The 27812-nt window shown below is 34.7% G+C and overlaps 1 protein-coding gene and 1 long non-coding RNA gene across 3 annotated transcripts; both read left to right on the forward strand.

Moving 5' to 3' along the window:
* The first annotated feature begins 5114 nt into the window (after positions 1–5114).
* LOC126827024 (uncharacterized) lies at positions 5115–8325 on the forward strand. Its single transcript, XR_007682550.1, has 3 exons — positions 5115–5299; positions 7299–7408; positions 8182–8325. It is a non-coding gene; the product is annotated as an uncharacterized LOC126827024 (long non-coding RNA).
* Positions 8326–17383: 9058 nt separating this feature from the next.
* Positions 17384–27717, forward strand: LOC126827023 (mediator of RNA polymerase II transcription subunit 20). 2 transcript variants are annotated; one of them, XM_056102230.1, is made up of 4 exons: positions 17384–17508; positions 24347–24495; positions 25445–25695; positions 26626–27717. In XM_056102230.1, exons 1-4 carry the CDS (start codon positions 17399–17401, stop codon positions 26842–26844), a joined length of 729 nt encoding a protein of 242 aa, XP_055958205.1. In that variant the 5' UTR covers positions 17384–17398; the 3' UTR covers positions 26845–27717. The 2 variants fall into 2 exon arrangements, with proteins under 2 accessions (XP_055958205.1, XP_050412133.1); XM_050556176.2 differs by lacking the exon at positions 17384–17508 and adding an exon at positions 23679–23803.
* The last annotated feature ends 95 nt before the right edge of the window (positions 27718–27812 follow it).

Raw genomic sequence — 27812 nt, forward strand, 5'->3', positions numbered from 1 at the left:
ACACACGCCAAATCTCCTATTGAATAAGAAAGAAATTAAAGACAGCCTCGGACAGAAAACACGATTTTAAAAATATTAAAAATTAAAAAAAAAATAATTCGTGGTTATCCTCATTAAGGTTAACTTGTGGTTAGGGTTATGGTTCAGGATTTTGGAGGGGGTGGGTTATAAAAATAAGGTTTTGGGTAATCATATATCATACATAACGTATCTAAAAATACTGCATGGTTACTAGGTAATTTTCCATTCGTAAGAACATGGCTTATGAATATTTCTGTTCAAAGATATACATGTAAAGGTAAGGAAAACGCCGAATCCGAGAAGAAAAGTTGATACGAATTCGAGACTGGGCTACTGGGCGGAGTGGAAGGGTTTCCAACTTCATCGCAAGGGCACCGGAGTCCACGGGTACGTGTATGATGTACACGTATCATGAGTTAGGCGCCATATGAATAATATATGATTTTTTTAAAACCCAAGACAACTTTATTCTTGCCGTTCATTTACAATCCAACCTCTTATACCACATATAGGTTAAAACAGCTTCTGCCTCGACTCTAAATTGATCAAATAATGTACAAACAATTTCCATGAATTTCCAACCAGCGGCTGCCAGACAGGATACGCCCACATTTTGCAAAAGATGGATAGAGAACAAGCTAAAAACAAACGCGATTTTTTGTACAATCAGGGGCGATAATCCAGAAAGTTTATAATAATAATAATAATTTATAATTTAATACATTTATAAAGCGCACACGTTCCAGCTAGTATAGCTGCTCAGTGGCGCTGGTTTTACATCAAGATAAATACTTTAAAAATACATTTTAAATTTGAGATATATTAAATTTATAATTATTTTAAAAAACATATACGATTTAAACAATTATTTAAAAAACACACAAGGCTTAAAATTACTCAAAATTTAAAATATATATAAGTGTTAAAAGTTAATTAGCAAATACGAATAAAATCATTACATGAATAAAGCAATTTAAACACTATTTACACACTATTTATAAGCATGATTAAAAAGTTCAGTTTTAAGGTTTTTCTTAAATACTGCATAGTTTGAGCTGGATTTGGTTTGTTGGGAAAGTTTGTTCCACAGCACCGGGGCTGAAAATGAGAAGGCTCTTTGTCCAAATAGGGTAGTGACTTTTGGAATTTCCAAAAGATTTTGATCACTTGATCTTAAAGATCTTGATGGCCTGTAAGGTTGAATTAGGTCTTTAAGATATCTTGGAGCATTGTATATGTATACTCCTGTTTGTCCGGGACACTATTCGGGCAGCTTTATTTTGAATTAGCTGTAACGGTTGGATATATGAAGAAGGAAGGCCAGAAAGCAACGAATTACAGTAGTCTAATTTTGAGGTGATAAAGGCATTCACAAGTAGTTTAGTTGTGTCATAATCAATGAAGGACCTAATTTTGCCAATATTATACAGGTGATAATTGCAGGATTTGCACATTGCAGTTATTTGTGCTTTCATTGACATCTTTGAGTCGAATATAACACCCAAGTTTTTTACAGTATCAACACATGCGATTGAACTATTACCAACACGTACTGCATTGGTTTTTAAATTGTGTTTATTAAAGCGAGTTGAAAATCTTATAACTTCGGTCTTGTCGTCATTCAGTTTTAATAGATTGATTTTCATCCAGGCTTTAATATCTAAAATACATTGTTCTAGAATAGTAATTGTCACAGTTTCAGAATGTTCATTTACAGCAACATAGAGTTGGGTGTCATCGGCGTACAACTGGTAGTCTAATCCATGATCTCGAATGACATCACCAAGAGGAGCTGTGTAAGCTGTGAAAAGCAATGGGCCCATACGGAGCCTTGCGGTACTCCGTATTTTAATTCTTTTGGTTGAGACGAAACGACGTGTATTGATACTTTTTGACATCTTAATTTTAGATATGATTCGAACCACGCATGAGCACATCCGTTAATTCCAAATCTCGATTTGAGACGTGTGAGTAGAATCTCCTGGTCGATTGTGTCAAAAGCGGCACTTAAATCTAGTAGAATCAGGAAGACACTACATCGTTGTGAACCCTTAATAGAGCTGTTTCAGTGCTGTGCTTCGTTTTGTAAGCTGATTGAAAAGGTTCCTCCAGTCTGAATTGTTGCAGATGGCTACGAAAACGGACGGCTACAATTTTTTCAATTACTTTCGACAGAAAGGATAAATTGGAGACAGGCCAATAGTTTTTTAAGATTTCAGGGTCCAGAGTAGGTTTTTTTTAGTGAAGGGTTTACAATAGCTTGTTTCAATATGGGAGATACATAACCAGTTTGTAAGGAAGTATTTACAATTTGTTTGATAATCCACAGTAGATCTGGTAAAGATAATTTTAATAGCCATGTTGGAACTGGATCAAGACTGCAGGATTTACTAGGTGATGCCATGATGGTTTGTTTAAGTTCATCCTCAGTTACCAATGTAAATGTGTTAAGATCGGTATCACTAGCCACAGAGTTATTGATATGCGTATGATTCAACAGACTGTCACTTTCTAATTCACTTCATATTTCGGCTACTTTGTTGGTGAAGAAAGACGAAAGTCTTTCTGAAAGTTGGACATTGTCAGGAATCGATGGTAGCTGACTTTGATTACTTTGTTTAAGCAGACTATTCACAATACGATACACTTGTTTAGAATTAGTTTTGTTTTCTTCAATTTGTTTTTGAATGTGGTTTCGTTTTGTTGATTTTATCAATTTATTTTCTTCAGTACGGAGATTGTTGTATATTTGTCTGTTTATTTCAATTTTACAATTTCTCCATATTTTTTCCGCTGATCGCTTTTTATTTTTTATAACTAATATGTCCTTCGAAAACCATTGCTTGTTTGGACGTTTTGTCAATAGTTTTGTTTGTTCGGGAGCATGTTTGTCAAATATTGTAGCCAATTGTTTGTCATATTTCGAAATTTGATCATCCAGATTACTTAGTTTGCTAAAATGAAAGAAAACGTCATTAATGTCACTTCTAAAACTATCTATATTTATGTTCTTTGTATTCCTAAAAGTCAGTCTTTCTTTTACACTGCCAGGTTTGTTGAGCTTAAGGGACGCAAAATCACTGTAATGATCGGAGATACAGTGATCAAGAACATTTGTACCGGCTATTATGTCATCAATCTCTTGTAATAATTAGATCCAGAGTGTGGCCCTTTCCGTGAGTAGGAACTTGCACATGTTGTGTAAGGTTATATGAAGATAAAATATTGAGAAACTGAACAGATTGGCTATCACTGACATTGTCAATATGAAAATTAAAATCATCAACTATTAATAAATGACCTGTTGATGTCACTAAATTTTGCAGTAATTCAGAAAATTCGGCTATAAATGTGGAGGACGATATATAGATACAAGTCTAATATGTTCACTTTTGGTCGACAGTAATGTGTGTAATATTTCAAAAGTTTTGAAATCAGGATTTTTAATTTCCATTGATTTAATAGAATTTTTGTATATTATTGCAATACCCCCGCCAGTTCGCCCTTTCCGATTTGCAGTTGTACAGGAATAATTTGCAGGAACTAGTTGATTGATAGGAACACTGTCATTGTCTTTAAGCCAGGTTTCAGTCAGAGTTAGAATATCTATGTCATTATCGGTAATATATTCGTGAATTTCGTCTGTTTTATTTTTGACAGATCGGACATTTAGTAAACAGAAACTGAATGTGTCTTTCGGGTCAAGATGTTTTCCTATGCAAGTGTTATTAGTATGTCTAATATTAATTAGCCTCAAACTGCTGACACGTTTTTGAACCCTCTCATTTATTGGTCTGGAATGTATTGTTGTTTCAATATTATATACAGTTTCAGGTGCATTTAACTGAACATGATTATTAGAATTTACACATCTTTTATAGTTATTAACATCAACTAAATTTGTAAAATCTACTTCCCTTTTTCCCCTTTTCCTGGGCTTGTTGGGAGTTATGGTCTGAAAGGCGCAAATATCAAAAGGTACAGAAATCTTTGGGATTTAAAAGTATGTTTTATGCTTCATAGAAATCGGACAAAAATTGTGACTTCTATAGGGTCCACAACCTTCGTATTGCATACCTTAAAGAGTGGCCATTTTGTCATTTCGATTTTCCTAAAATTCGAATTCAATCTTCATTATATGGTGGAATGGTGATATATTTACACGGTTTTTAAAGTTGGAAAAAATGTGACCTCCAGAGAATCCGCAAGCTATAAATGCGATTTTTCGAACAATCATGAGCCATAATCCAGGAAGTTACGTTTGGATATGTGCGGTTATCAAACGAAACCAAGATCTTAGTGTGTAACGGTGACATATTCACACATTTTTTTTCAAATCGGATAAAAATTGTGACCTCTACAGGGACCACAAGCTGAAAACGTGATTTTTTGTACAATCAAGGGCCATAATTCAAGAAGTGACGGTCCGATGCGCGAATATCGACAGGAACCAAGATCTCAGTTCAAGTCATTTATTATAACACTAGTGTAAAACAGCAAACGGCAAGAAAGGGATTTCTTTTAAGGTTTTTAGATTTAGTTTTAAGGCTTAAAATGATTTTTTTAATTCATATATGGCCAAAGCGTAAGAAAAAGAAATGTTGACCTGCTAATTTGAGAGAACCCAGGACTTGAACTGACCCAGTGTATATTATCGTTAAAGGTAAAAATGGAGACTTCGTTTATTATTGTGTCAGTGAGAATATTCGGGGTATATCTCTTCCAAAGTTCACGCTTTCAAAACTTCGCTCAAAATAAGGTAATTTGACTAAAATGTTCAATATAGGCCACTGGCCAAACTCATTTTTCACAATCTATTTGAAGCAAGATCAACGCGGTCAGCTCTGTATCTAAATCTTAAATAAAAAAAATATTATATAATGCATCTTTAATGAAATATTCCTAACTTTGTAAAGTACCTTAGATTATCCATTGGCTGGATTTTGTTGCGTTGTATAAAAAAATGAATTTCTATAAATTTCTATAAATGACTATTATTATTCAACCGGATCATCTCTGTGGATTTTGATTTTAGTTCGTTTCGTTTTTTTTTTTATTTGAGACTGGCTTTGTAATTTGCCAGCCACCAGGGGAAGTAACTCTAAATTAAAAACACGTGAAGCCAGCAATTTTCATAGAAATAATTTATTCATCAAAATAAAAATTCAAAGAACTTCTATTTTGACATAAGTACAATGCCAGAAAAAAAATCTTCATCTGGATTCGTATCTGGTGTGGTACAATTTACGGCCAGTTTATGGACAGATCCTTTCAGATGGTAATTATCTCGAGCCAATAGGTCTAGCCTACACATTAAATAATCCTAACCCAAAAAAACCCAGACGCAATCAATCCTAACAAGTTGTCAAATACAAAATCAACCGGACGAATTCGACTAACGACAGTTCGCATGCCCCACGCAGTGGCGGCGGCAGGGGGGGGGGGGGCAAACGCCCCCCCCATTAATCTGGTCTGCCCTCTTTTGCCCCCCCCCCCCAATAATTTTAGAAAATAAAAAAAGTATTTGTGATACGTTACGGTAATCAATACCTTCTACAGTGAATAAATCCCACATCCCCACTCAGTCATAAACTTGCATGTTGTAGAGCATTTCCGATAGTCTATTTTTCAAAATTTTCTTGGCGAGGTCCCCAATGGACTCTCTACTTGGCGCTCACAAGGGGAATTCATTGAGGTTCGCAAGTCCGTTCGTTTGGCATTTTGTTCTCTAGTCGGATTAACTAGTGATCAGGCGACGGACGGTATCTGGGCAGATCTATTTATCTCGACCATCGGTGCTTGACAGATTACTGTAAGACAGCATTTTCGGCAGTCTATTTTTCAAAATTTTCTGGGGGAGGACTCCCTACTTTAACGCTCGTGAGTGGGCTTCGTCGTGATTCGCAAGTCTGTTCAATTGACACTTTACCTCATCGATCAGTGCCTGAAATACTGCATTTCCAGCAACCTGTTTTTCAAAATTTTCTGGGGGAGGCCCCCTACTCCTAGTTGAAGCTCGTGCCTTTGCCCCCTTAACCTTGGACTTTGCCCCATTTTTGCCCCTCCAGTCACCGACAAACCAGACAATTTTATTTTATTAGGCCTGTCACACAGGTTAGCATGCATAATATGCTATTTGTTGTTTGACTTAACTAATATAAATATAGTCACATAGTCTTAGTGAGAACTGCCAGCGCTTTATCTAATCTCCCGTAAGGTTTCTTTAAGTTTCAAATCATTCGACATAACGGATACTTAGATTCCATTTTAGCAGCATTAGCACTTTGGAGCTCTTGGCTTAATATTATTGTTCGTAAAAAAATAATATACCATCATTGCGTGCAAAATTTGAGACAGATCCACCAAAATAAACGTTTTTAGCACTCAGATTACAGTCATATAGATATTTTAGTGGTTTTCAAAGTATTAATAAATAGAATATTAATGCAGGTGCCCCAAAAATATATCTTACTCTAAGTCTAAGGTTATTTTGAAAATACCTTACTCTCTAAATTCAAATTTGGAGAGATTAATGTCTCAAAATGAGCCAAAAATCATTTACCCGGTACATGTATTTACAAAAAAGGCAGCCTACCGCTGGGCACTGACACCTCTTATGATATTGATTTTGATATGAGCATCGTTTTTTGGTTTTTTTTTACGATCTGGCTCATTTTTCTAAATAACTTTAATGTGGTTGGAATGCTGGTGTGTAGGAAATTTTCAGTATATGTTGGGAAGTAAGATACTATAGCCATAAGTTGTCTGTATACTGTGCATGTATTAAAATGTTCTGGCAAATCTTGATCTAACAAAAATCATGTATTTACAAAAAAGGTAGCCTACCACTGGGCACTGGCTTCTCTTGTTATCTTGGTTTTTATTTGAGCATATTCTTTTTTTAAGATTGGACTCATTTTGCTAGGTAACTTTTATGTAGTTGGAGTGCTGTAGTTTGAGAAAATTTTCATTATAGGCCTATGTTGAGAAGTAAGATACTATAGATTGTCCGATACATGTATACATGTACTGATGTATTAAATTGTACAGGCAAAATAGTGATTTGTAAGCCATGGTGCAGTGAAGAATGTAGCTGGAATATGCTAACATAATACCGGTACTACATTTTTACATTTATACCAAATTTGAACTTTTTTTTATTGCCCCAAATAAAGTGTATTGTTTACATGTATATCTAATAGAAGTTATAACAATTAAAAATTATTTTCGAATGACTCCACTAGTAAAAAATCTTATCAAATTATTTCTTTTTGTAGGCAATTAGTTAAAAGTATTGGTATGTTTGGAGTAGCTGTTTTTATAGCCAAAGAAATGGCTGCTGCAGAAGCTGCCCCACCATCATCTGTATAGTTGGAATTTAAAATAGGTACTGTACCTACAGTGATAGATCACTACCTGGGTCCTTAAAGAATGTCCAAACATATTAATTCACATCAAGAATTTAAGCAGGGCATATGAAAATGTGTTTGAATGAATAAATTGGAAACTGTGTTTTTATGAAGCACATAACAATAACTAAACAAATTAATTACCCAACACATGAATATTAATTGCAACTCTGAAAGTATTGATACCGTCTAAGCTTACTTTTAAGAGTTGTGAACAACTTCAGAATCTGCCGACCAATCTTCTGTATTAACTACAGCTATTTGACTATAACCTGTGTTCATAGCAGTTCATGGGAGCTGTAGATAGGGGATATTTATTACAGTTCTAAGAAAACCCAACAGGTGAATAATTAAGAATAGGACAGTTAAGACTTTGAATGCAATACCTGAATATCAGATTAAATCAGGCTAGAAAACACAAAACCATATTAAAGTTTATTGAAGCACATATAATGACTGAATATTAAGGTGTAACCTGATGCATCCCCTGAAATTGTTTTAACAATGTTCAAAGCTTTGTTGATTTCATATAGAAATTAGAATATCCCACATGATGTATTGACAATCCTTTCATTCATTTGGCATTATCAAGAGACAGAAATAGAGTTTGAAATCCTCTCAACAAAAATTTGTTAATTTGGACTAAGTTTTCTTTAACAATTCCCTAATGCGCAGAGGCTTTTAGCTGTAGGAAACAAGCAGACACTTTTTGAATAGCTGTCCTTATATATTCTAAAATTTTTTCTTGCAGGTAATATTATACAATTCATGGACTTCTAAAATCTTACAGAAGAAATGTGTTATGTGTGTGAAAGATGAATATGTGATATATAGAGTACAAGAATTTTATATAAGAACTATGATACTAACTACAATAAAAAGCAATAGTATCATTTGTTGATTTATTTACACCAATTTTAGGGATAAGAGCAGCCTTCCTATTTGGTCCAATTTTAACAGTCAATGTTCCACACAGTAAGTTACCTTCAAACCCCTGACAGTGATAGTAACACTAGAATAAGGGATTAAGGCAAGTAATAGTAGTACCAGGTAACCAGTACCATAGTTCTTTAGCGTCTGCTTCCATAAAATTGATACTGCAGACAAGACTTGGGAGAGCCAAAGTTTGCTCCTATATATTAGAATATGATTTTGCAATCTTTTCATTTGAGGCCTCTGGCCACGGATTGGTTTAGTGGGTAGTTGTTCTCTTTATTAATAAAAAAAACCATGTCGTTTGGGAGTGGATTATGTATGGCCTAATGGTCGAGAGTGAGACATTAAGTAATATATTGATACTGTACGAGGCGTAAGCTGAGTGTTGTTTCAATATATTATGCAATGTCTTTTGCTTAAGACCATTAAACAACTTAAAATACAGAAACTATCCCACACACACATGCTTTTCAGTGATATACGCTACACGAGACCAATATTTCATCTAGTATAGATAATGTACGATTGGCAAGTTGCCCGTACATTATTGGAAATAATGATCTGCCGGGTGACGTCACATCTGTATTTTAATGGAAGGGGCAATATGCCAAATGTACATTATTTATACTAGTTGAAATTTTAGAACTGCGTGGCGTATTTCATTGCAAAACATGTGTGGGTGTCTGTATTTTAAGTTGGTTAATGGTCTTGAGCTTAAGACATTGTGTAACATATTGAAACAACAGCTCTGGACTGACGTTCCTCATGTTGTTACAATATATTACTTTCGACCATTAAACCACACTTGAGTCCATCTACATTCCCAATCTACTGTTCAAATATCAAACTTGCCGAAGAATCCATATATCATTTTGTCATGTCTAAGAGTTATTCCCATTTGATAACTTCCAGTGCCCCAGAGGCTTGAATTACCAATTAAAATGGCAGGTACAAGTTCAGGTACAAGTAGGATGTCTATATTAACTTGCCTATTGGAAAATCTATGTATCTATTTGAAATTAATATGGGGTGTCTATCTCATTGAAAAAAATAATTCTGTGTTATGAAATCTTGCTAATCCTATAATGGCATCAATTACGATTCGATCTTTTTGAAATTTATATGAGTTGATTAGTTAATAACTGATCAGACGACTTAACTACTGGCAACCCATTTATTATCATATCCCATCCCTAGAGATAATTTCCATGACAGTTCCTCAGATCAATTTCCTGACACAAGGGAACCTGGTGTGCACAATGCCAAAGCTTTTTAAAGCTTCTTTAGATCCATGATGAGATTCAAACTTGGGATTAGTACCGACTGCAGCATCGTGTTTCCTAGGTCACCTGGTTCATGGTCACTAACAGCAATCCTAGAAATATCCATAATCTTAAGCCCTATGTTTTAGATCATTGACCCATATAACAAAAACAATCTGATTTTTTTTTTATCATATATTTTACAACTGGTACATCTCGTTTCCATTTAAAATATTTTCATGATTCTATAAATTGACATAATGAACAACATTTGATGGGAAAATGTTTAAAATCAAATAATGAACAATGACATCACAATGATACAGTTACAAAATTCAGCACAAGAAAAGGATCAGGTATGAAAATTGAATGTCATCCTTGCCAAAGAAACATGAATTTTCAACAAACCCGTATACACTATGGGATGGTGAAATACAAGGCCTTTAATCAAGAAAAATTGAATCTCTTGTATTAAATTGTAATTTGCAATTAGCTACAGTCCATCTTAAGTTAAATTGTATGCCAATTATCCATAACGGATTTCATTTACCTAAAACTAGAAAGGTGAACAAGGTGGGTTGTGCTTTAGTTCAAGATGAATTTATCAATATACATGATAATGTATTTATATAAATATGACATTGGCAATAAATTCCCTCCGTTTCTTGTTTCTCAAGGTCTTCAAAATATTTCATGATCCTACCCCTAACCCAGTTTCAAGAATAATTTTTTTAGTCTTGAATTTCAAGATCACATTTTTACAAAATTCAGACTTAGAAACACTAACTGAATTCTTACTAAAACAATGAAACAGGCAATTTTACAATAACCCTTCCAAATACCTTCATAACACTCTCTACATGATGAATGTATGATTTGGTTCAAGTAAAACCATGACAGTTTTTGTCTTCGAAAGTGTGATATTTACAATGATAGTGATGAATGAATATTTTGATGAATAGAGGTCAACATTTGTTCAATCTTTCATTTCTCCCTCCTCATCTTCTTCCTCCACTCCTCTGATATATAAAACATTGTTACACCTGAAAAAACATAATAGCCAATAATTAATAAAAATAATTTATTCTTGTATTTGTTGTACATGTATGTTGAAACTGCAGAACATGTGCAGTTAATTTTAAGACATTAGATTCCAAATTAGGTGCCCTGCATTTAAGGCCATAAAATATTTTTCTTAATTTAAGATTAGAGACTTATGTCAAACGTAAATTACTGGACCGTATCAAATTACTGGACCGTATCGCATATCCACATCGACTTGGCATGTAAAGTCATCAATGTGTGCGTATTTAAGAATAAGAATAATTTATTCTGTAATATAGGTCCAAGACCAAAAGTTACAAATATGATATATACAACAATATTTACACCATAAATCATGAACTGGTCACATGGTAAAAAGGATAAATAGATAATTTATAATAAATAAAATATAATGTATAAACAGATTCGTTAGAACAAACTTTTCCGGTAGTTTGTAACATTATAGATATACATAGAAATTGAAGACAAAATATGAGGATCACTGGTATTTGATAAGCTTAAATAATTATGTCGATTTAAAAAGAACAATTCAATAGTATCAAAAGAAACAGATCTTATATGTTTTATTTTACAACATTCAAACATAAAATGGAACAAGCCAACAGTGAGGCTGATGTCCCCCGCCGAATTTGCAAAATAAATTGATGACACATATTAATTAATCGCACATTTATTTTTTTCACTAAGTTTCATCACTCTCTATCAGATAGAATCAAGATTATCTTGTCCCAAACCATCGACAAATGAAATCGATTAGCTCTGCTTAGCTTCAGCTCGAAATGTTAATTATTGAACTCAGTCAAGACATTCACCTAATGAACATCTACATATACATCAAGTTTAAACATTCACCTAATAGACACCTATGCCAAGTTTGAACATTCTACCTCAATTAGAAGGAGAGTTATTGTGTTCCAAAGTTTCTACCAATCAAATTGCTTATCACTCTGCTTACCCTCAGCAAAAAATGTTCATTATCGAACTTAGTTAAGGTATTCATATAATAAATCTATACACCAAGTTTCATCAATCTCACTTAATTAGAACTAAAGTTATCGTGTCCCAAAGCATCAACCAATCAAATTGCTTATCTCTGCTTACCCTAAGCGGAAAATGCTCATCTTCGAACTCCATCAAGGCATTGACCTAATCAACACATACACCAAGTTTGAACATTCTAGCTCAATTAGGAAGAGAGTTATCGTGCCCCAAAGTATCAACCAATCAAATTGCTTATCTCTGCTTACCCTAAGCGGAAAATGCTCATCTTCGAACTCCATCAAGGCATTGACCTAATAAACACATACACCAAGTTTGAACATTCTAGCTCAATTAAAAGTTATCGTGTCCCAAAGCATCAACCAATCAAATTGCTTATCTCTGCTTACCCTAAGCGGAAAATGCTCATCTTCGAACTCCATCAAGGCATTGACCTAATCAACACATACACCAAGTTTGAACATTCTAGCCCAATTAGGAAGAGAGTTATCGTGTCCCAAAGCATCAACCAATCAAATTGCTTATCTCTGCTTACCCTAAGCGGAAAATGCTCATCTTCGAACTCCATCAAGGCATTGACCTAATAAACACATACACCAAGTTTGAACATTCTAGCTCAATTAGGAAGAGAGTTATTGTGTCCCAAAAAGTGTGACGGACAGACAGACGGACGGACAGACAGATGGACAGACAGACAGACGAACCCATTTTAATAGTCCCCTGCTTTCTTCGAAAGGCGGGGGACAATAAATCTTCTTCACAATGTTTGTGTATTTGCCATACTTGATACGGCAGCACGTACCGAACAGCTTTCATACAGAAAAGGTCCTATAACATTGTCGTCTTTGTTGCTTCTTCTAGACGCTGAAATGTTGTGCCGTAGCATTTTTATGAATCTATGTGTATCCTAGAACATGAATGTGTATATTTGATGTGATTTTAACCATGATAAAGACTGGAATTTAATTATTATTTTTGATGAGTTTTTCTCAGAATTTTCACATTGTTCCTGTCCAGTCTGTCTGCATGCTGGTTGATCTACGCGGTAAATTTAGGGAGGTGAGACCTTGCACATCTGTAAATGATGTGATTCTATGGTAAAGGGGTATAAACTTTCTGAAATGATACAATAGTGAAACCATTGCTGTTGAGTCGAAGTCGAAAACTTTTAATAAAATTCAACATTTTTTTATAATAGCTCAGTCCTGATGGTTATCTTGGTAGATAACTGCCATCATGCTGTAATAGAACTAAGGCCAGCTCAGCTACTCATGCGTACGTGGCGCGAAAATCTGCCCATACTCTAAAACTACATTGACGCAACAGATCATGTGACGATACGGATAGGAAAAATTCCCTTGCCAAAAGTCTCTATTTACTCAATTTACAATACCCTACATTCATCATCAGCTTACAATACATGAAGAAATGACAATGTATTTCAAAAAGAAAATATTGACAGTACTTTCAATCAGAAAAAATTGAAATTTGAGTAAAACTTTCAACTGTAAAATAATAGGATTTGTCAAGATTGGTTTCTACTTTTCAGTGTTTTTTTTTAAGCCAACTGTATTTTGTTAACATATTTATAGACATATATAGTTCTATGTATTTTTGTCTCCTGAATAAGTAATCTTAAGTATGTTGAAACACTGACATGGTATCGACTTACCATGCAATAAGAGCGAATCAAACTAGCATGCAATAAGGAATTCGGTGGATGACCATGACTTCTGTGAAATCATGCGCTTGGTAATGGTATGGCTAATCCGAGCCTTCGATAAACCCCACATCTTGATTTCATACCGTCCCCCTTCAGTTCCACATTAATATTTTTTATATAAAGTAGGGAGCCACGGTGGCTAAGTGGGTGAAACGCTGGCTGACTAGCCTGTAGGTGACGTGTTCAATTTCTGCATTGTCCGAGAAAGTTCATTGCGATTTTCCGACATGGTTTCACCTTGTCAGTGGTGCAGGAAAGAGGGCCTGACAAGGACAGCTGTCTAGTCGTTCAGATGTGACGAAAAACCGAGGTCCTGTGTATACATTTTCGTGCTCGTAAAAGATCCCTTGGCAGTTGGAATTTGATATAAATAAGAGTAGGCCATAGTGCCGATGCCCGGGCAAAATTTGCCTCATAGCACACTGTGTGGTGTATGCCCGGTTTTCATTAGCCCGGTCGGAGCAGAACAGTAGGACGTTAAATACCATTTCATTTCATTTTTTCAAAGTGTGTAAATATAAATGTCTCAAAAAATTATTTAAAAATTTGAAAAGAGAAATGAATGTGCTTTTGAGTGATACGTAACATATCTAGAATTCGTATTATGACAGGTACATGTATGTTCACAGGTACGTGGTTTCACCTTGTCAATGGTGCAGGAAAACGGGCCTGAAAAGGACAGTTGTCTCGTCGTTTGGATAGGACGAAAAACGAGGTCCCGTGTACACATTAAAGTGCACTTAAAAGATCCCTTGGCAGTTGGAATTCGATACAAGAGTACTGTAGGCCGTATATAGCACCGCTGTCCGGGCAAATTTTCCCTTAAAAGCACACTGCATGACGTACATGTATGCCCGTTTTAAAGGAGCTAAGTCGCTAATATTTGGAAACTAGAAATTGACACAAATGCTTCACAACGCATATAATAATGTAATATGAATAATGTATATAAACTGATTTACATTCAATCATTTCTGTTTTTACTGAAAAGTTCTACGAAATACGCCAGAAATCTCAATCGAATGGCTATTTCCAGAGTCTACACCGAAATTATTTATTGTGCATGCTCTCCAGATAAGAATATAGCTTCATCGTTTGACATGACTTATGGAATATGTCTAGCCTCGTTCTCCGAGCCCCTTGTTACAAATGACGCTGAAACGCATTATGGTACACGATTCGTGTACCAATGGTAAAATGTTTATTTAGTCTTAAATATTGGATATCAGAAGCCCACCATTTTCTCGATAAGATCACAACATCTACTGACCTCGATCGCGTAAATTATTAATTTCCGTCCTAGTCAGATCTTTGTCTGTATGCAAATGAGCTTCGTCGTAGATCCCATATAAGGTATATGTTCTAATATGCAAAATGTAGAATGGAGAAGTGTAATGTGCAATATAACTATTATACTTTATTTGTATTATTGAAAAGTGTATTCTGTATTTTAACTCTGTGACATTGGTATTGTGGAGAAATGGAAATTACAAATTATAAAACTAAAATATGTATTTTGAACTACTGACATATGTATTTTGCACCGTAAACATTGAAATAATATTGGCAACGTTATCCTTCCATACATGTATCCTACACTCTTGTAACAAAATTAACTGCATATGAACCAGATTTGTTGCAATTTTTTTTTAAAAAAATTCCCATCATTAGAATTGCTAATCACCTAATAAGAATTTCTCCTAAATTTCCAGCAAGCATACCATCTATATATTCTTCTGTATTAGCCAACTGAAAAAAACAAATAGCAATATTTTTGATATTGTTTTATAATATTAAAGATACATTACGTAAGATTTAGATAAAGAGCTAGCCATTCTTGCTATAATAGTTCAAAAATAGGATAATGAATAATTTGAAAATTTCATTCAAATTACTCTGTTGCAGCGAAGATATTAGCCTTTGAAGGTTTGACAAGATGTGTGCAACCACTGTACTGCTTGTTTGAAACTAAGTCTTGCTCCTCCATTTTTAAATTAAATCAAGGTATGGCTGAACCGTTTTATCTATTTAATATCAGAAAAATCTGACGCCATTTGAGAGTTGATTATGGTCTGGATCAGTTAATTAATGTCTAATTAATAATTTATAAAACATTTCAGGCCTAAAGAAAGACCGGCAATAGGCAGATTTAGCCCGTGCATAATGTATGTTTAAGCATTACCAGTGTCAGAGCAATATTCTATAAAAAATGCATTGCTATTTTTTTAATGTCCTCTCAAATGCAGATACAAGTTCCTGTACTATACCTGTAAGTTCATGTAACCATCAACAGAAACCAAGTAGCCTTTATATTCCATACCCCACTTCAATTTGACCATGATAGGTTTACCCGTTAGACCATTTAAAAATGGTTTAGGGTTCATAGGTAAAGTCTGAAAAATAAATAAATTACAAATGTGTAAACATAACTATTTTAAGTGTAGGAAATGCACCACACCAGACACACAACAACACAAACTAAGAAAATTAGCTCTGCAGACAAGCCACAATTACTGAAATGATATTTATACGAAATTGCAGTGCTTGCATCTAGTGGTTGGTCAAAGAAAGGACTACATGTATGGTAGGCACGATTCCTTCGCTTGAAATGATATGAAAATAAATATTGGTTAGCAATTTTTTAAATCGGTGACTAAACCATACCGGTAGACAAGATAAACATTTACAGCCAGTCTGCCTTTTAATCTAAAGGTTTTAGACCTTTCTCAAAAAAAAAAAAAAAAAAAAATTAAACACAGATATATAAATATTCCTGGTTTCCAATATTATAAAAGATCTAGAATGTGGTTATCAGTAAGGCAATTTAATCCAACCCCATTACCGACGTGACAGCCATCATTTAAAGGAGCTAAATCGCCAATATTTGGGACCTAGAAATTGACACAAATGGGTCGCAATGCATATAATAATGTAATATAAATGTATATAAACTGATTTACATTCAGTCGTTTCCATTGTTACTCTTAATTTCAAATGGGTTATGTTCGGCGAAATATGATAAAGTAAAAGTCCCAATCGAATGACAATCTCTAGCGTCTGGTTATTCTAGTCTACATAGTATATAATTGCAATTCTTTCCAGATATGAATATGCCGTCACCGTTTGACAGGACTTGTGGAATATGTCTAGCTTCGTTATTCTAGTCCCTTGTTAAAAATGAGCCTGAACGAATGGTAAAATGTTTATTTTGTCTTAAATATTGGAAATGAAATGGGGTTTAACGTCCTACTGTTCTGCTCCTAACCTGGGCTAATGAAGACGAGCATACGCCATACAGTGTGCTATGAGGGAAATTTTGCCCGGGCAGCGGCGCTACGACCTACTCTTATATCGAATTCCAACTGCCAAGGGATCTTTTACGTGCACACCAATGTGTACACGGGACCTCGTTTTTTCGTCCCATCAGAACGACTAGACAGCTGTCCTTGTCAGGCCCTCCATCCTGCATCACTGACAAGGGGAAACCATGCCAGAAAATCTGGATGAACTTTCTCGGCCAATGCAGGGTATCAGAAGCCCATCTTTTCCCAGTAAGATCACAACATTAATGTTGATTTAAATTGACAATTTATTCGTGTTTCAATGTCGAAGACTTTGGATGATATTGAGTTAGAGACTTAGCTACTTTAGATCATTAAAATTAAATCTGGGTCTAGATCATCATCATGTGAAAAAAATATGGAAAATTTTCATTTAACGTTGAGAATAAAAATCATACATGCCAAATAAGTAGGCGCATTAGCAACTATGCAGTGTAAACTATTATGTAATACATACCGCCATGGTTTCTTTCTTTTCTCTTGGAAATCGGTAGTTTAGAGAATAATTAATTTACAGTTTCTTTCTTTCCTCAACTTCTTTCAAACCAAAGACCGGAAAGCGTGGATGAATCGTTTTACGCAGGCGCAATGACTTCATTCAACATTATAAGATTTGAACTCGTAATTCAAACGAAACGAATAATGAATTGCGAACCACTGAAAGAAGGGAGTTTTAAACCGCTTCAGCTGCAACCGGGATACATTGCACAAAACATATTGTCGCAACGAGACAAACTAAACAGATATCACAGGTATATATTGACATACATAATAGAGCTGTGTTGAGCGCTTATGGCTGCCTTTACTTCTCTCTAAGAAAAAGTGAATTTTTACCCTGTTAATTTAAGTTTTAAGTGTCAAAAGTTATACCAAGATCTTTTCGAAGAAGTGAAGATTTCATATGTGTGACTTGGATGGTAAAATTTTGTGTATTTTGGAAGATATTTGATGTTTTAAATTTTCTAAGCAGTTATTAGTGATTAATGAAGCATGAAATCATTGCTTTTGAGCAGGCTGTCACTGGAGTTAAAATTTCTATGGTGTTTACTACTCATGATGTTAACTCACATAACCTACAAAAGGGATCAACTTTTATCTAAATGTTACAGCAATATTTTAAGTAAAGCAGATTGTGATACCCTTAAAAATCTAACATGTGATATTACAAAACGTAAGAAAACTTCAAGGGGCTGTTCTTCAGGTAGAAATCGTAGGAGAAAAATCAAGACAGTGACTTCTATTAGATCTGATGATTGTTTCAGGACCAAAAGTAGTACAGTAAATTTTACAAACTTTTCTTATCTCACGCAAGTTAATGACTCGCCTCCAAGGATATTTCTGAATTCCACGGTCTCCTTGTTAAACGCTAGGTCGGTAAAAAACAAAACTATCGAACTGAATGATTTCATATGTGAACATGACCTTGATATTTTGGCTGTCACTGAAACATGGCTAGGTGCTAATGATGATGCCGTTTTATGCTCGTTGGTACCCGATGCCTACTTTATCCAGCATAAACCAAGACTTTCTCGAAATGGTGGAGGGATAGCCCTCATCTACAAAAACTCATTCAAGCTTCAGATCCAAAAACAGACATCATATTCGTCATTTGAATATCTTGACTGTGTTGTCGGCTCTTTAAGTTCAGCGTTTCGTATTGTTGTTCTATACAGACCCCCTGACAATGGATCTAAGTCAAAGTTTATCGATGAATTTTCTGATTTGATCAATCAATTGGCAAAATGCAGTCTGGGAACTGGTTAACTGGGTGATTTTAATTGCCATGTAGACAACATTAATGACAAGTTCTCTCTTCAGTTTTGCGAGCTGTTACAAGTGCATTCTTTAATTCAACATGTTAATACCCCTACCCACAATCGAGGACATACTTTATATCTTGTGATAACCCGACAAAAACATTTAATAAATAATTTATCTGTTAGAGATAATCTTATATCGGACCATTTTCCTATAACTCTGAATCTAAACATAAGGAAAGAACACTTTGAAACGAGACAAATTTCTTTTCGAAAACTCAAATCGCTGAACGATGCTGAGCTGAGCTCTTCTCTGTGTTCTTCTAAACTAGATAGCATATACCAAATTAATGACGTCAATTCGAAAGCAGCATATTTTAACAAATGCGTTCAAAATACCATTGATGATCTTGCACCAATCCAAACTAAAACTTTTCGATTTCGACCTGGTGCCCCATGGCTAAACGATGATATTCTTGAAGCCAAGAGGATTCGTACTAAAGCCGGGCGTACGTGGAGGAATTCTGGACTGACGGTTCACAGAGAAATATACAAGAGTACCAAACTAAAAGTTACTCGTCTAATTGAACGCTCGAAAAATGATTTTTATGTAAATAAAATCGAGAATAGTGAAAATAACCAAAAAGAGCTGTATAAACTGGTAAATACCCTGTTAGATAATAACCATGGTGTGAAGATTTTACCTACAGTTGACAATGATGATCTACCAACGCGTTTCTCGGACTACTTCGTATCTAAAATTGTTAAAATCAGAAATAGCATGGTGACTAACCCGAATTACACGAACCTTGTTAGTAATGCCAACACATCTTGTGTCTTGGACTGTTTTAAACCCCTTCCCGTTTCTGAAATAACCACAGTAATACGTACTATGGCAACTAAATCATGTTCACTGGATGTTATTCCAAAATGGCTTCTCAAAAAACACTTGACTGAATTACTACCAGCAATCTGTGACATTATTAATACCTCAATTACTACCGGGTGTTTTCCGCATATTTATAAGCATGCCCTTGTTACCCCCCTCATAAAGAAATCTTCCCTTGATCCGAATATAGACAAAAATTATAGACCTGTTTCTAATTTAAGTTTCATCTCAAAAGTTCTCGAGAAATGTATAGCAACTCAACTTATCGACTATATATCTGTTAATAATCTTTTAAGCACTTATCAAAGCGCATATCGTAAATACCACAGCACAGAAACAGCACTACTTAAAGTTCAAAACGATATTTTAATGTCTATTGATCAACAAAATTGCATTCTTTTAATACTTCTCGACCTGTCTGCCGCATTTGATACTATCGACCACACTGTTTTATTTAACCTTCTATCCACTGATTTAAGATTACTGATCTAGCTTTAGATCTATTAAAATCATATTTAACTAATAGGTCACAATCTGTCATCGTAAATAATAATACATCATCTCACAAAGGTCTTCGGTATGGAGTGCCGCAGGGGTCAGTGTTAGGTCCAATTTTATTTAGCATTTACACAACTCCGCTATCCAAAATTGTTCGCAGGCACGGTCTTGAATTCCACTTGTATGCAGATGACACTCAACTATATTTGTCTTTTAAACCTACTGTAAATAATAGTTTTAATTTCTGTAAGGCCAAACTCGAATGTTGTGTTGAAGAAATTCTTAAATTGAACGAAGATAAAACTGAATATATTCTGTTAGGTTCAAATAATCTTATTAGCAAAGTCAATTACAACGTATCTTTATCTATAGGTTCCCATGTAATATCACCAGTCCCGTCTGCTAGAAATATTGGAGTTATATTTGATAAATACGTAACCATGGAGCCTCATGTAAATAATACTTGTAAATTATGTTTTTTTAATCTCCGCCAAATAGCCCGCATCCGGAAGAATCTCCCCACTTCATCTGTTAAAACTCTTGTCCATTCTCTCACCACCTCTCGTCTAGATCAATGTAACTCTTTACTGATTGGTACTCCTTTACGCATCACTAACAAATTACAAAAAGTTCAAAATTCAGCAGCAAGGCTCATCACCGGAAGTAATTATAATGAGCATATTACTCCTATTTTACAGAAACTCCATTGGTTACCGATTATTTTTAGAATTGAATTTAAAATCCTCCTTTTAACATTTAAATGTATGAATGATATGTCACCTTCTTATTTATCTTCACTTTTAGAAATGTACACACCGAGTCGCACTCGGCGCTCTTCATCTGATCATTTTTTACTTGTAAATAAATCAGCAAGACTTTTATCTTTTGGAGATCGATCTTTTACCGTCCAGGCACCGAAATTATGGAATTCTTTACCTTTTAATATAAGATGCTGCACAAATTTAATCTCTTTTAAGTCACTTCTTAAAACATTTTTGTTTAAGAAAGCTTTTAACTTATAATTCTTTTAAAACCTATTTGTGATATCAGATTTTATTCTGCGCTACCATGTTATGTTTTACTTCTATAGATTTATTTAGTTTTCCTATATGTATATTTATTTTTATTACATATTTTATTGAATTGTATTGTACAGCGCATCTGAACACGTTTTATGGAAGATAGCGCTCTATAAATGTTAATAATAATAATAATAATAATAAATAAAAACAAATGTCACAGATAATACAATTAAAAACACTTCTCGATGCATATAAATTTAAATTTAAGTGTAAGTCCACTCGACACAAACTAGGCCATTTCGGGACTATCACATGGTTCAATTTTATTTCAATAATTCGCTTGCACTTAGGGATCTTTAGCAGTTTTTTTTTTGGGGGGGGGCGAAAGACCAGGTAGGAGAAAACCCACGAGGTGGACAGGCGACCCTAAAACCGGGAAATCGAAACCCCGCCATTTTACTCAATGACAAACTTTATGATACAGTGCGCACGTGCGTACCATTCGGCCACCCAACCCCTCGAACACCTGAATGAAAGAGTAAATTAATGTTCAAAAGCTTGTCTATTACCATTCTATTCCCCGGATGTAGGTGACAAAGAGTAGGATCGCCTGTCCAATCTCGGGTTTTTTTCCGGGTCCCTCGGTTTCCTCCCACTGCTATTAAGACCCCTACGCGCAAGCGAATTATTGAAATAAAAATCAAACCATATGTTAGTCCCGAAATGACCTAGTTTGTGTCGAGTGGACGGTAAACCCCATTTCCCTCTCTCTCTCTCTCTACCATTCTAGACTCAAAAACTTCAACATCATTCCCCATTCAAAATGAAACCAGCGGTTTCCAGGCAAGAGATTAATAGAGAACAAGCTAAAACCAAAAGCGATTTTTCGTTCAATCAGGGGCCATATAATCCAGAAAGTTATGGTCTGAATGAGCAAATATCGAAAGGGACTGAGATATTTGGGATATGAAGATATATTTTAAGTTTCATCAAAATCGGATAAAAATTGTGACATCTAGAGGGTCCACAACCTTCCTATTACATACTTTTCACAATTCACACCATTTGCTTACAAAGAGCGGCCGTTTCGGCGGGCAGTTGCGTTTCGATTTTTCCGAAATTCGAATTCAAACTTCATTACGGTGGAATAGTGATATATTAAACGGTTTTTAAAATCGGATAAAAATTGTGACCTTTAGAAAATCCACAAGCTAAAAAACATGATTTTTCGTACAATCAGGGGCCACAATCCAGGAAGTTATTATCAAGAGGAACCAAGATTTTTGTGATATAAACATACATTTCAAGTTTTATCAAAATCGAATAAAAATTGTGACTTCTGGAGGGTCCACAGCCTTGGTATTACATACTTTTAGACTTATTGCGTACAAGGAGCGGCCATTTTGTCCGGCAGTTTCTGTCGGGTTTTTACGACATTTGAACCCAACCTTCATTGAGGTGTAACGGTGATATATTTAAATAAACATACATTTCAAGTTTCATCAAAATTGAATAAAAATTGTGACTTCTAGAGGGTTCACAACCTCAAGGTATTACATATTATTTGCGTACAAGGAGCGGCAATTTTGTCCGGCAGTTTAGGTTGGATTTGTATGAAATTCAAACTAAGCCTTCATTGAAGTGTAAAGGTGATATATTTAAACAGTTTTTAAAATTGAATTCAAAATGTGACTTCTAGAGGATCCACAAGCTAACAATGTGATTTTTCGAAAAATCAGGGGCCTTAATCCAGGAAGTTACGTTGCAATTTGTGTGATTATCGAAAGGAACCGAGATCTTTCTGATATAAACATAAATTTAAAATTTCATCAAAATCGGATCGAAATTGTGACCTCTAGAGGGTCCACAACCTTGATATGACACACTTTTACAGTACACTATTTGCGTTCGAGAAGCGGCCATTTTGTCTGTCAGTTTCGGTTGGATTTTCACGAAATTCGAACCCAACCCTTATTATGGTGTAACGGTGATATATTTAATTGATTTTTTTTAAATGATCGGATAAAAATTGTGGCTTCTAAAGAGGCCACAAACTATAAACGACATTTTTCGTAAAATCAGGGGCCATAATCCAGGAAGTTACAATGCGATATGCGCGCATATCGAAAGGAACCGAAACCTTTCGGTTATAAACATACATTTCAAGTTTCAGCAAAGTCTGATAAAAATTGTGACCTCTAGAGTGTCCACAAGCTAAAAACATGATTTTTCGTACAATCAGGGGCCACAATCCGTGAAGTAACCAATAGGTTTTCATTAATTTAACACCTACGCGTCAGATAAAGCCTAGCTGCTGGTTCTTGGTAAAACAACTTTTGGTGCAGTTATAACACGCTTTCGAGAAAACTCACCAAACAAAGAATACACACCGTGTCAGTCGTTTTTAACGTTTACTCGTCCGTTAATTAACACACCCAGTACATAAAATGCACTGTCAAAGAGATATTACCCGGCCCTAGCGATTATTAAATCACCTTTCAGTCAATTTCTCACCCCAGTTAATTAACACACCATATCTACAGATTTTAGCCTCTTCGTATTAGATTTGTTGCGATAATTAGAATTTTACCGATATTCATACAAATTTACCAAAGTCGATAGAAATCTATGCGCTAAATGTACAAAATAGAAGGAAAGAACTATCTTGGTGGACCGGTACCGTTAAACAGCCCTTTAGTTGGAGTTCCCTCCCCTGCACCTTATGTTCAGAGTATTTTAGTCTCGGTTGTCTTAACACGATTTTATGCAGGAAACATTTTCAAAATGACAGCGCCCACACTTCAAACAACAGAAAGAAAGTTTTGAACATAATTTTCAACAATTACAAGCATTCATTACAACGAGAAATGGGGGTAGTTTGGTAAATCGATTTTCTTATCACCAAGAACATTGGCAGAATAATCAAAATGATAAAAAAATTATACGATACTATGAAATAGTCAATCGTTATCGATAAGACGATAATAAAATGTAGGGAGTCCATGCCCTTCAATGGTGTAGGCCGATTGGCATGGCAAGGATTCAAAGGAACCATGTCTAGTTTTTCATAGGGAAAGGAAAATCAGGGTTCTATACGCCGTATCAACATTGTCCTGGCAGAATTTCCCTCACAGAACACTATGACTCAGTTGACTGTCTTCATTAGCCAGTTACGTTGGTGTAGGAAAGTAGAATGAGACAGTGTCAGTATATATACTCCATTTCATTTTATTTTGCAACTGATTTTGCTTCAAGCCTCTACGACCACAGGAACTGGTAAAGGTATGAAAGTGCAATAGCCCCTATTTTCTTTTGGTCAGAGTTATTATGAAAAAAAACCGCCACACGAAAATGTGTTCGTAATCATTTTAAACAATGAGTCCCAAATAGTTACATCAATTTATACTATTTTTTATTATTTCAGTGTTTATTACTATCCTGTACCAGAAGGTAAAAGTGGACAGCAAGTAGTTGATGGCATTCAGAAACAAATTGAGTTATTAGGTGCTGTTAAAACAGGAAATTTTTGCGTTGATTGTGAAACATTTCAGGCAGGATCAGGAATACAGAACAGTAAGTTGGTTAAATCAATCAAAGCTAGCTGGTTTACAGGGCAAAAGCTCTAGCTCAATATTATCCATGATATTCAACAGTAAAAACATGAATCCACAAATCCCAATTAACTCGTTCACACGAAAAGTCAAGTTAAGTCAATCACAAATATCAAAATACATTGGTTGAGTCGTCTACATAGTAGGCCTACATGGCATTGGTTGACTCGTCCACACATCAAGTTTGTTACTAGGCCCCCAAAATTCGCCGCACGGTAGCCCAGGTGGCGTATGAATAAAATAAATGCCTTAGAAATACGTACAATGTATCACACTGCAGTTTAGAAGAAAACCATTTAACTTAACTGTAAATGAGTTCGTAAGTGGACAAGTTAAATGGCACCCTTTACTACAGACAATCCAAAGTGTCAAAGTGCGTGGCAAAGCCGTTTACAATGATAGGAATAAAATACAGTTTATGTAGTACACTAAACCAAATGTCAAGATAAATACAAAACTGTCAGCCATATGACTTGTGACAAGTCATAGAACACTTTCTCACAGATAAAACCAGCCCTATGCACAACACCCATTTATGCATGCAAAATTTAAAATGCATAAATTGATAAGCTGAGTAAAAAATGTTAGGCATTTTGCCTGTTCGCCGATCTCCCGCTCATTTAAAGGGAATAATATACATCTACCCCCCCTCCCCCCCAAAAAAATGAAGGAACAAGCGATAGCAGATATATAAGGATAACTTGTGTTTTCCATTTATTGCATCACTTCCTGTTTCTTCAAATCTTCATTGCACATCTATTGTAGCAATGATCTCTGTGCTAAACTTATATTTTGAACATATTTAACCAGTTCTATCACATATGCGATAATGACTGACCCAATGTCCTTTAAAAAGATTTATTGATATCCTTTACATTGTAGATCATAGAGTTTTAAACATATTTTTTCAGCACCACAGAGACAAGTGAACATACTACACAGTAGTGAACAACCAGCTTCATGTTTTGCTATTCTAGACACAGGAACTTGTTTGGTGGCTGATGCTTTATTTGATGGTCTCATGCAGAAATTAAAACATTATTATCAACAAAGAAAGGGCTCAAAAATAGAATCAAAGGGTCAAAGATATGAATATGGTGATTTTATCTTTAAGGTTGGGTCTGTGTCACAAGCATCTAATTTTAAAGGGATACTTATTGAGGTTAGTCAACTTTTTGTAACATGTAATATTTTTAACTTCTTTAAGCGGCATTTAGCAATTGACACACTCATCATTTGCTTGATAACGTTTAGAGAACTGTGAACGAAACATCGATTTAATAATAGTACGGTAATTGTGTTCCATATTATGTATTTGTGTCTATTATGTTCTACTTGAATACTTGATGCCTATCGTATATACCTTAAACCAAAAAAATGTCATGAGCTTCTACTAAAGGAACCCATTGTGGCATTGGAAATAACCAGTGTACATTGTGTAATTTTTTCTGGTTTTCATGGGTTATCCTTGCGAAACAGATTATTCATGACATATCATAATTCAATCATTTTGTATTTTTGTCATGAGTGTATCTGTTTCTTAGAATGAATGAATGAATGAATGAATGAATAAATAAACTGTAATGCAGCCTGATGAAGGTTGACATGTTTCTTGAAATTAATGGGAGGTATCATACTTGTTTTTGTAATACCCACAGTAATGTGGTAATTTTGTCATCAGTTAAGATGAGCATAGCCGGGAGTGTGTCTAATTTCTAAATCTAAAATTATCAAAAGCAGTAGCTGAGCACTATCAAATATTTACATCAAATGACAAACTGAAGGGGAAGTATTGAGGGAAGTTATATTTTTATGTTCTGTAGATGTACATGTATCTGGTGATCATAAAGTCTGTCATTGCTGCAAGTGTTGTGGTTTTGATCTCATGCTTAACCTTGCCCACTTAACCTTTTGAGTTGTATGTGCGGTCTCTAATTTCCTCCCACTGCTGAAGACCGCTGCACCCAAAAAAGCTATTCAAATGAAATATAACATTTCTTAGTCCCAAAATAACCTAGTTTGAGTGAACATTAAACTACATTACTCCTGGCATATAATTTATTGAGGCTTTGTTTGTTTGTGTTTTTTACAGATAGAATATTGTCCATGTGTGGTAGCTGGTGATTGTATGAATTTAATGAAAGAGATGTCACAGAGTCTTCTAGGTAGTGCAGTAGCAGAACAACAGTCTTCATTTCTTAAAACTAAAACAGATATGATCTATACCCCTGCGGACACAATGTCTCAATATCTTGAACATTTTAACAACTTTAAAAAAGCTACATCAGTTAATCAGGCCATGAATAGATGAAAACATTATATGATATTACAGTGGAATATACATCCCAGGTTTTGTCAGAATCTAGCACCATAAGGCCAAAATAGTGTTAATTGTAAACTGTTGTCAACAGCCATTAATAATTACTCGCCCCCCCCCCCCCCCTTTAGTTTACAGGAATTTGAACTTTGTGACCTTGTAGAGGAAAGTCTGATATTGATAATGATCTATAATTTTGTTATATAGTAAAGGTTACAGTGGTTTGGGTTGGCAGCTATCTGGTTATGTTGACAACTAACTCAACTCTAGTAACTATTCTGACTGATTTGTTTAGTTTGTGCTGCAAGATAGAAAAATATTTATATAAGGTCTTTTGTATCTTTCATCACCAAGCAGCAAACATATATACAAACAAAAGTTTTAAAATCTTAATGAGATCTTACAGGAATGGACATTTTGATGTACTAATAACTATGCTGTCCATTTCAAAATTCGAAATGAGGATGTTTTTTTATGTTTATATTGTTTACAACAAACTTGATCTTTCTTCCCCAGAAGGTAACAGTTTTAAGATATTTTATATGTCAAATTTAATGTATTCTTATTGGTGAAAGTACAAATTTTAGGTGTTTAAGTGCAGCATTCCTAGATATCCATATAACTATAAGAGTATGTAAATTGATTGTAGACATTAGCTTGTCATTATAATGAGAGTCTGATATTAACCATCTATAAAGAAGTAACACTTATGTCAGTGTGGTATTACAGTGGATATATCATATCCATTCTGAAACATTTCCAAATTCATAAAATGAACATGCAATTATTAGTAGGTGGACAGTAAGTTTATTGTATTCTGTCATTTTATTGTATCAAAACAATTGATTATAAATGATTACATTACCATACACATCTTTTCATTAAAAAAATATCTATCATTTAGGGTAGACATCGTTTCGTCATTTATTTTCAATAAGAAAAAAAAAAATCTGTTTTGTTTT

Source organism: Patella vulgata, chromosome 7 (assembly GCF_932274485.2).
Source record: "Patella vulgata chromosome 7, xgPatVulg1.2, whole genome shotgun sequence".
Classification (NCBI taxonomy): Eukaryota; Metazoa; Mollusca; class Gastropoda; family Patellidae; genus Patella; species Patella vulgata.

Excerpts from the sequence above, each read along its gene's own strand:
- LOC126827023 (XM_056102230.1), top strand. The coding sequence starts at position 17,399 with ATGAATTGCGAACCACTGAAAGAAGGGAGTTTTAAACCGCTTCAGCTG. Across the intron at positions 24,496-25,444 it reads AGGATCAGGAATACAGAACA|CACCACAGAGACAAGTGAAC; the intron begins GTAAGTTGGTTA and ends ATATTTTTTCAG. Across the intron at positions 25,696-26,625 it reads TTAAAGGGATACTTATTGAG|ATAGAATATTGTCCATGTGT; the intron begins GTTAGTCAACTT and ends TGTTTTTTACAG.